The sequence below is a fragment of the Pholcus phalangioides genome, unplaced genomic scaffold, assembly GCF_987345545.1.
Source record: "Pholcus phalangioides strain wild (caught in Gottingen) unplaced genomic scaffold, Ppha-v1.0 ptg000008l_1, whole genome shotgun sequence".
NCBI classification, from domain to species: Eukaryota; Metazoa; Arthropoda; class Arachnida; order Araneae; family Pholcidae; genus Pholcus; species Pholcus phalangioides.
This window is the reverse complement of record NW_028301601.1, coordinates 63,448,068-63,459,092: the sequence shown is the minus strand read 5'-3', so window position 1 is coordinate 63,459,092 and position 11,025 is coordinate 63,448,068. Positions and strand designations below refer to the sequence as shown.

General features: G+C 39.6%; 1 protein-coding gene across 1 annotated transcript; it reads left to right on the top strand.

Moving 5' to 3' along the window:
• The first annotated feature begins 539 nt into the window (after window positions 1-539).
• LOC149084743 (pantetheine hydrolase VNN2-like) lies at window positions 540-10,557 on the top strand. The gene is made up of 3 exons (XM_089235176.1): window positions 540-798; window positions 5,048-5,282; window positions 9,117-10,557. The coding sequence occupies exons 2-3, from the start codon at window positions 5,055-5,057 to the stop codon at window positions 10,488-10,490; spliced, it is 1,602 nt and encodes a 533-aa protein (XP_089091302.1). The 5' UTR covers window positions 540-798; window positions 5,048-5,054; the 3' UTR covers window positions 10,491-10,557.
• The last annotated feature ends 468 nt before the right edge of the window (window positions 10,558-11,025 follow it).

Sequence of the window (11,025 nt, the reverse complement as noted above, 5' to 3'; positions counted from 1 at the left end):
TACCCGCTTATGTACGAGGTTCCAGCAAATCACTTAAGGTAAACGCATGTGACGCGCCGAGTAGACATAAAACAATTTAGCTGACCCCCCCACCTAAGTAAAACAGGACGGGTGGGGGCGGTCTGTAGAGGTGTATAGGGGACTTATAAATAAGGGGACGTCAGTTCAGGTATCCACAAACTATGAAAGGTGTTTCTTTTTCGCATTCCCAGCAAAGATATCATCAAGAAAATTTCATATCTTTATAAACGGTGGTTCACGGCATAAGCATCATTCAACCCCCTCCCCCTTTATCAAAACTCAGAAAATCCGAACCCCCCCCCCCCCATGTAGGCAGGCTTACTTTACTTAAATGGCCCCTAACTAGCAGCTTTTCATAGTTCTTTTTCAAAACAAAAAATTTACAATAAACAAAAACGAAACGAGCATCTCCAGTGATGTGCCTTTTTGACCTTTGGCCACATAAACAACCACAGGAACTGGTTCACGTGTTTGGTTTTGCTTATTTTTCTTCTCCTGCGATAAGTTGCGTTCGAAAGAGTGTTGAGAAACATTCTTTCAGTGGGAAAAACACTCTCCGGTGATGGATAAAGATCGAATTAATGAGATTGTGTGCAAATGGGTTTTTCTCCACGGGTTCCATTGAGATTGTTTCTCGCACCGGATTCGTCGAGACGCAACGAGGAAACTCTTCGCCACTTAAAATATATTGCTTTTATTAGTGTTTACAATTACGTATAAAAGACTGATCATTAATAAATAGCCAGTTTCACTTTCGTTCAAGTCATAGAAACACAGGTGAGTGAGTTCCTCTTGTTTCAACTTTTACGATAAAAGTATATGTTTTCAAAGAACCAGGTATTTGCTGGATATTATGCCGAGGTGAACTCGGAAATAAAAGCCGCCTGGTCTCCACTGGGACTCGAACGCAGGCCCTGCGGATATATACGTATATAAATGTGCACATATTGTGAAAATTCATTGTTTGAATATGAAAAATTAAAAACAGAATTAATGATTTGAAAGGATAGTGGAATTTGAAAAGAATTATATATATGAAGATTGAAAAATTCAAAAATGAAATTAATACAAATACAAATACAAAATACAACGCCACAACAGGCAAAATGCCCAACGAGGTGGCTGATAAAAAAGATGCCCATAAAAATATGGATGACATATATTTCAAAAATACCGTAACCCAAATAAAAATGCAATTAACACAAATTATAAATTATAAACGAAAATAATTTGAATCGATTTAATAATTTAATTATAAGCGAAAATAATGTACATTTTGATAAAAATTGTTTTTTCGGGTTCGAAGACCGTCGTCCGTACATTTTCTCCACACACACAGTCGATCCCCGCTGTAACGAACTTCGAGAGAATGAAGAAATCACTTCGTTACGACGAAATTTCGTTATAAAGGAATTTCCGGCTTTGAGAATTTTAATATTCGTTAAACAACTTCGTTGTAGCGGAATTTGACCCGAAGGAAAAAATTACTCATTTACGTTCTAGATAATAAAAAGAATGGAAAGTTAAATTTTAAAAATGACTCGAAGCATCTCAAATCATAAAATCATTCAACTTTTTTTGGATAAGTGTTACATACTTATTTATTTCAGGCAAATAATCTGTAATCTTTTTTTTTGTACACGTATAGTGGAAACCGAGGAAACAGAAGAAATTCCTATAAAGTACACGCATGCTCAGACACGTGCATTCTTGAAACAAATACTTGGAAGATTTTGCATCCAAAAACACATGAAAATGCCAGTCTTTTCTCATATGAATTGGCACATTTCGGGAATGAATGTCCTGAAACCGTGTTTGTTTCTGGAAAATGTCTTAAACGGATGCCCTGTAAGGGCAGCTACATCCACATCTCGAAAATTAGGAATCTAGTCTTTTTTCTATGGGATCCTATAACTGCTGTTTGAATTTGAAATTCCAACTTTTTCGAAAATGTTGAAAGAGTAAATGGGGATGTGCCGTATTCTAATGCTACATTGTTTTCATTTACTTCAGCATCAACTTCAGAAATGATTTCAAGTTTTCCTTCAATCGGAAACTGTTTCCTTTCGAAGATACTCATTCAACATTTTTGATAAAGTTGATGTTATCAGGAATGACTAAAGTATTATTTGTCAGAAACGTAGGGGGTTCGTGTGCTTTGTTTTAGCAATTGCTAAATTGTTCTCACAAACGTTTTTGCCACCGGCCAGCGTCGAGGTATTCCCCCCCCCCCCCACGATGAAGAGCCGAGGCACAACATCAGACATGTATGACTTTATAATGGTGTGTCACTTCTTCAACGCTACCACAATACCCTTTCAATTCCTTATAATGCGTGTTATAAGGAATTGAAAATTGTGTCTCTGGTGTACTGGTTAGCACACTTGCCCGGTATGTAAGGGGACTCAGGTTCGTTTCCCGGAGCAGACAAAAATCACCTTTCTTTCCAAATATCAGTTTCGGCATAACATCCAGAAAATTCAATTCCTTAAATATCTTTACTGATCATTTTTTTCATATTTAATTTTAATATGAACGGCAGAATTTTCACTCTTTTCACACACTCTTTGTGAAGCATCCTGTATGTATTCCTTACGATCCTCTTCTAAAGGCAGTTTTTTCTTCGTGAATATTCCAATCAATGGTTCACATTTCCTTTTTTTCTTTCAAAATTCAGTGCTTATACAAATACAAATACAAATATAAATACAACGCCACAACAGGCAAAATGCCCAACGAGGTGGCTGATAAAAAGATGCCCATAAAAATATGGATGTCATATGTTTCAAAAATACAGCAACCCAATTAAAAATGCAATTAACACAAATTATAAACAATATATACACATGATAAAATATTGTACAATGCCCATAAATAATACTTATGGTTGTCTTATTCTAAGAATGGGTAGCTTCTCGATTTACCCCAACATGTTTATCGTATTTCTTTTTAAATGTGTCAATTGTGTTACAATTTACTACCTCCGGGGGTAAGCTATTCCATTTATTAACAACCCTGTTAGAGAAAAATTCCCTGCGACACCATAACCTTGCATTGTCCCTCACCAATCGATACTGGTGTCCCCTTGTAAAAGCAGTCGATTGGCGGTGTACTAAAAGTTCATGGTCCATCCTATCCATCCCATTGAAAATTTTGAACACTTCGATCATATCTCCTCGACACCTGCGTTCATCCAATGTAAACATATTCAAAAAATGAAGTCTCTCTTCATAACTCAAGCCCTGTGTGCCAATAAGGACACGCGTAGCTCTCCTTTGCACCCCTTCAACCAAGTCTATGTCCCTCTGTAGGTATGGTCTCCAAAACCTTACAGCATACTCCAGTCCAGGACGAACTAAGCCTCGAAAAAGCGGAAGAATGACTTTAGGAGAACGCGAAGAGACCTTTTTGAAAATGAGACCAAGCATTCTATTCGCTTTTTTGACAACCGCTGAACAATGTTCAGAAAACTTAAGACGCTCGTCAATGAGAATTCCCAAATCGGTGACTCTAGTTGCATCCGGGATAGTGACACCATTCAACTCGTAAGAGAACCGTGGGTTGTTCGAACCAAAATGAGCGACCATGCACTTATCTACGCTAAACGTCATGCTCCATTCATTTGCCCCTGCTGCAATCTTGTTTAAGTTGGTCTGGAGCAACTCCCTATCGCTTTCATTTCCGATTACCCCCATTAGCTTCACATCATCTGCGAATTTGCTAGTAATTCCATCGATACCCTGATCGAGTTTGTCGATAAAAAGTGAAAAAAGTATGGGGCCAAGGACACTTCCCTGAGGAACTCCACTTGTGACGTCTGTCCAACCAGAGAATTCCCCGTTCACCATAACTCGTTGCGACCTATCTCTTAACCACGATTCTATCCAATTCAGCAAGTTGCCCCCTATTCCAATCTCGTGTAAACGCTTCAAGAGTTTGCCATGTTGGACCCGATCGAATGCCTTCGAATTGCTTGAATTTTTATTGTGAAAGAATTAAGGTATACTGAGTTAACTGGAAAATAAAGGGGTAAATGGAACCACACATGATTTGTAAAATTCAATTAGCTTCTGGGAACGGTCTCTTGCGGATTTCTTCCTTCGTACTTACTGTATTTTGCAATAAAAATGTAATTTGTGTGCCATAGGTGCTCATACAAGGTTACAAGTACAAGGAGCTTTTCTATGGAGAAGTTAGGTTTGTGATCGTGTGTCGCTACCTTTTGTGGCCTTTACATTTCGACTATTTCTGAAACTTCGACTAGGCCTAATTTAGATTTTTTTTGTGAAATTTCTTCCCTTTTTTTATCTGTCATTTTAATATGATTACAATATCTCTATAGACAAAGCGGGAATTAAAAAAGAGTGGTGACACTTTCAGCCCACGTTATCCTTGTGCTGGGGAAATTGGAACCCAATGCAATTTACACTAACCCTGTACCTATTTGCATTGACTCTACCAACTGAGGTATGAATGAAGAAAAAGATAAAGCGCCCTGAGTCAGCACTAACTGCTTCTATAGACTTGAAAGATGGTGTCTCTAAATAGAGAAATAGAATGAAACTTCATAAACATAATGTCACGAACCCATTTCTGAAGCAAAGGTTAACACACTGGGGCCAAAGAAAAAGCCTATGATAATGACGTAGTTCCATTATGTCAGTACCTAATACGTGATTCATGGCACAAAAAACGTATTCACGTCAGAACTTGCGGCCGTGTCTATCACACAGCCTATCCCAATTACTTTTTACGAACAAAAGGTATGACGTGCAAAACCGAGGATAGTTTTGTCCTAAATTCTTCCCATTGACGTACCCCACCAACTGATTCCAATCAGTCTTTGAAAACTCCGACTAACCTTTGTCTCAAAAGATCAAAGTTGGCTCTTCGAACTATTCTTCTATTATCAAAATTTATGTTATATATATATATTGTGATTATATTTCAATAATATCTTTTGATGAATGAATATCGATTTGTTATCATGCAATAACCTTAAATCCTATGTTCATTTTTGTGGCAGACGTAAGATGATGGTTTTGGTCACGATGTTCGTGTCGCAGGTTTTGTTTGTGGCCGGAACATCGCTTGCGGCGATCACACCACAGCTTGTGACTATGTCGACGGAAAAAAATTACTTCACGGCAGCTGTTTACGAGCACGTTAGGCTTGGCAATTGGAACACCGACAAGCCGACTGAGATGGTCGCCAATAATCTCGCTTATTACAGCAGGGCGGCAGAAGTGGCGAGTTCAAAGGTATTTTCCAAAAAAATTTCATGCTCGTTTATTTAATTTTCAAAATAGTCGATAATAGACATACTCGGCCGAGTACCACAATCATCTCCAACCAAACCTGGATAAAATTTGAATTTTTAACCGAATTTTTGTCTCAAACATACAATTAATTTACGGGCATTGCTTACTAACATACACGCGTAACTTTATGTATCGTTAAAATAACGTAATGGTCCGCGACGATGGTATAAATCAGTGTTTACTCAACCATTTTGATAAAGTGGACCCCTTAAATTGAATTCCATGCATTGGGGACCCCCATGGGACAATTTTCCTTGCCCCCCCCCAGCAAGCAATTTGTAGAGCCCCCCCCCCCCCCAAAGCCCTCATTGGACAAATTGCGTTTGTGGCTTCTGAAGCTGAATGCATGTTTGGAGTTCTGCTCACAGTGAAGAAACTTTTCCGAGGTGGATGTCAATTCAAAATGACGCCTCGAAATTGCAACCGACCAATGCTACGCAGACCCCCAATAATTTCAAAGAGCAAAAATGTGGCAGATGGGGAAGGTCAGGTTCATGCTGTCGTTAAAAGGTTATTTGGATTAACAAAATTACCATTTAAATGGTAATTTAATGGTAATTACTCAACATCAGAGGTGGGTTGACCGTGATGAAAATGGGGGGGGGGGGATAGATTCAATTCAAAAACTGGAAACTATATTACAAGAACGTATTAAATAATATCCGACACAATGAGTCAAAAACCAAAGACATTTTTAAATTATTATGATTGCATTTAATTAAGACATTCAAATTACTTCGTTAAGGGTGGGGGGGGGGCTGAATAGATCGTGGATGAAGACAAATTTCTCAATACATACAAATACATACAGATCAACAGAACTGGCAAAATTGCGAGCGCGGTGGTCGGTGGTTCTATCAAAAGAAAATCAACACTCACGGTTGTTCTCGTAAGAGTCCTGTATACCTTCGAATAGGGACCATGAGCGTCCCCGTCCGTCGCAGTTGAGACGATGAAATTATATTAGGGGATTCCTGATGGAGAGACGCGTTATCGGCAGGAAAGTTCCTTTGAAGATCCTAGACCACTGTAGAGCCGTTGAAGCGTCCTCATGCAACCGTAAGCAGTAAGAGGGGTCCTCGGAAGAGACGGTGCAGATGTCGGTCAGCAGGAATCTCAGATTTGGTTGTCAAGTAATTGCCCGATAAATTGTTTGTTCTGCAAGGTACAAACGTGCTTATGATTTGCTGTAAAAATGGCAAAAAGGCGCAGATTTACCGAGGAGAAAACTCTTCAGAATTTTGCAAAGCAGTGGTGCTGGTGATGAGAACTCAGAGGGTAATGGAAACTACCCCGGGTATAACCTTTGTTAAGTAAGCAACAATACAGAGGATTTATGAGTGAATCAGAATGAAATTATATCACAAATGGTAAACTCCCCAGTCGATGCAAAATGAAATGCTACTAGAAACAGTAAACACGTTGAACATTGAAGGGCCGGACGCTCCCCGCTTCCCATCTCAGAGAGATATCGAACACCCGGAGGATGGGTGTATCCAGAAATTTATTTATTTATGTGAAAATAACAAACAACGGTATTTCACGTATGGAATCAGGAATAAAAATTGTGATCACAACGATCGGTTACAATCATACCATTGTCCTTATGTAGATAATCGCACAATAATCTTGTCTTGTATATGATAGATAACACAAACCACATTGAAGTCATCAATGAAAACCTTGCGCTACAACCCAAACTTCAACTGATTTCCCTAAAAAATCGAGATTTCAATAATATGCTATCTAATCGGTTGCAAAGAAACTGCTGCAGATTGAAATGCGTGAAATATCGCGAGATCTTCCTCGTCAATAGGACGTCAAGGATTTAACAAAAATTTTACGAGAAACTCATCGCTTACTGATCTCACATCACTGGAATTGTGTGAATTTTTTCAAATCTAAATCGACAAGCTTGGTTGGAAACCCTTCTGAAAGATCGTCGTCAGGTGCTTCGACGTTCAAAACTTAAAGCAAGATTGCACTCGTTGATCTTATTCAAAACCCGGGAGCGATGAAACACTGAAATCCTATCGGCAATATAGATAATACAAACCCCTAAGTCTCGAGTTTCCTCAACACTGACGCACATCGAGAGTTCGTTTGCTCAGAATACTTTAAAAACAAAATAATAATGAAAATATATTAACGAATCGATGATTTCGCAAACTAATTCTTTCTGTTATAACTGTATTCTATCATAAAGATATTATACCACGCTTTAATCCTTTATAATCCTGAATTAAGTGACGTTTCAATTGTGTTTTTGCATCATTAGATAATGTTTGGTGCAGAATAACCCAAGGGAAAACGAGTAAAATACTTTTTTAGTGCTTTAGTGATTAATTATGCAGCTGGTACTTGTAAGTACCGACAGGAATATGTAAGAAACAAAATTCAAACTGACACATTTTTATTTACACTACTCGAGCTGATACTTCTGAAAACAATTCTTGTTTTCATTCCGACAGAGAAATAAATTGCGAATTGAACGATTTTTGAGTGAGTTTTAGACAGTATCTTTCGAATGGAGCACATCTCACATCTTCCCCTCTACTTAACAAATGTAGGCCAATGAACTCCTAGATTCTGTTTACTGATGTCTTTGATCACAGAAAAGTTACTCTTCTTTAGCTGTTCTGGTGTGGTGCTGACTCTCTTCTTTACTAGGCTACTTCCTTGGGCTATGAGTCCCATTGCTAAGTTTCTTCGAAACTCCAATAGTTCCTTATAAATCACATAGGCATTGACATATTCCTTTTCAATCATTGCGAAGAACAGTCTCTGCTATCATTTCTTTTATTTTCTGTCGTATAATGAATGCAGCATGTCTGCCTTGTCCACTCCACCCATTGATGAATATCACAGGTGCTACGTCATTTTTCGACCCATCTCGTTCTCGACGACTCAATGTAGTTGCATCGGGAAAAAACACATCCCCATTATTTTATTTCCCACGTTAAAGTAGTTTTTATATTGTAAATGAAAAAAATCACTCTCACGTTTCAAATACAAATACAAATACAACGCCACAACAGGCAAAATGCCCAACGAGGTGGCTGATAAAAAGATGCCCATAAAAATATGGTTGTCATATGTTTCAAAAATACAGCAACCCAATTAAAAATGCAATTAACACAAATTACAAACAATATATATGTATATGTATATGTATATGTATAATATTTCCTGGCGGTACTTTACAGTACTGGCTTACATTTTTGACCCTATGATAGAAAATAAAATAGTAATTTCCAAATTAAATGTAGGGTATGCTTACCTGTACAGTATAAAAGGGAATGAAAAATAATAGCACCAATACAAACTGGTAGCTAGTCACTAAATTCACTGAAATAAACAACACGCAAATCAACTCTACTGCCAAACTTCTTCCTAATGTTGCTACATGGCAAAGCTAAAATGCTCACAGCAATAAAAAAGGGATTTCTGCCTTTAGTTTCTATTCACTCCCTGCTGTCGGAACTACACTCATCCTGTCCTTGTAGATTCCGTCAGTAAAAGTGGTCATATTACGAAGCTATAAGCGTTTGATTAAAACTGTACTTTCAAGTACCGTCATGATATAAAGGGTTAAAATATTAAGATGTTAAAAAATTGACAGAAAAGCCTATGGGGTCACATAGTCCCCTGACACGTCTTTCTAGTGTAAAGAATAATTATTACATTAGTGCATATATTTCGCTCTGCCCATACTTCTGATAGAAAACTTCTGTCTGCTTCGGATGTTCCAAATTATTTCTGTTTTCTTTGTAGGAAGCTGACCTGATTGTATTTCCAGAATATGGATTTTTCCCACCAATGGGTGAACGTGAGAAGGTAAGACCTTACCTCGAGACGATACCCAATCCAAAGCTTGCGAAGTGGAACCCTTGCCAACAGACAGAAGAGTTTTCCCAACGTCCGATTTTGCGTAGATTCAGCTGCATGGCCAGGGAGAACCAGATCGTGGTTGTTTCTTCCATGGGTGACATACAGCCGTGCACCAAGGAACAGCACAGCAAGTGTCCAGACGACGGTTTCTGGCACCACAACGCAAACGTGGCCTTCGACCGCGACGGGACATTGATTGGTGTCTACAGAAAAGAACGTCTATTCTTCGAGAAAGCAATGGATCTTCCGCCGACTGTCCAAGATCCAACTTTCACAACAGACTTCGGCACTTTCGCCATGTTCATATGCTTCGACAGCATTTTCGAGCGCATCGCCACTTTCGGTCGTAATGCGAGCATCGATGCCGTTGTCTTGACAGCTATGAAGATAGAAATGCGTCCATTGTTGACTGCCATTCACTATTGGGCCTCGTGGGCCGTGGGCAATGGGGCGAATTACATAGTCGCGAACACTCACCTTCCGGGATTGAAGTCCGTTGGAAGTGGAATATTCACCGCTAAAATGGGAGCATTGAAGTACACTTATAATCCGGATGGTTTATCGAAACTAATCGTATCGAGGGTTCCTAAAAACCGTTACCAGGAGTATCCTTTCGACAATAATGCCAGTAGCATTACTATTATATCGGGAAACGGGTCTGAACCGTACGAAGTCGATTTGGAAGACGAAGGTAAAAATATCCCAGACGTTTGCTATTCCAAAGTCTTGAGCAAACCAGTCGACGTGACAAAAGATTACAGGTGCCTTCAAGCATCGACAGCGACCTACACGTTCCGGAAGCTGACCCAGACGGAAGGGACCGTCGAAGCCTGCAATAACGGCCTCTGCTGCACCGTGACGTACGAAGCGGATTCGATGGACGAGTCTTTCTACTTGGGGGTGTTCAACGGCACTTACAACTCATTCAACCGCTATTATTGGTGCGAAGAGAAATGCTTCGTCATTCGGTGCGATCGTTTCAACGGCTCCGAATGCAATACATTCCCGTCGCATTCAGAGACCGTCTTCAGGAAGCTCGAACTGAAATCGAACTTCACGACGAGCTTCGTTTATCCGTCTGTCGTGAAACGTGGATATCGGATATCACCCGTCGACGAATGGAGTTTCGACGTCGAACATGGAATCGACGGTAATTATTTCCGACGATTGACTTACGAAAGTGACAGTGACAAGCCCATGCTCGTGGCCTCGTTGTATGGCAGGTGCTACGCGCGTGATCCACCATACGTCAGATAATTCGACCTTGATAACATTTTTGGGTAAGTGCACGCCCACTGTAGAAAAATAAATGTTTTTACTCTTATACCGGCTCATTTTTCGCGAAATGATGAAGCAGCGTTTTTCCCAATTTCCTAATCTTCATTTTTTCTAACAACATGAGATTGAACAGCTATAGAATCATAGGCGCAACATGAAGTAAACATTGAAGGGGGAGGAGCTGAAAGTTGTCAGTCCCACCTCCCTATATACGAGACAAGTCCGTAGGCAATGGTACTTAAGAAGAGTGCTTTGCATTGTACATTCAGTGATTATAGGGAAGGGCCTCAACCCACCGCACAAAATTTATTGGGGGGCTCAAATAGACTCAAGCCCCCCAGTGGTTCCGGTTCAATATCGCCCCGAGACCGAAGAATATGGACTGAGGAATAGATTCCACGGGTATGACATACCATCCTGTTGAGTGGCTGGAATTGTGTGGGGGGGGGGGAAATAAATTCTCTGATGAAGGGGCAGATAGAACGAAAAGTTTAAGGAATTGTGTTCCACAACG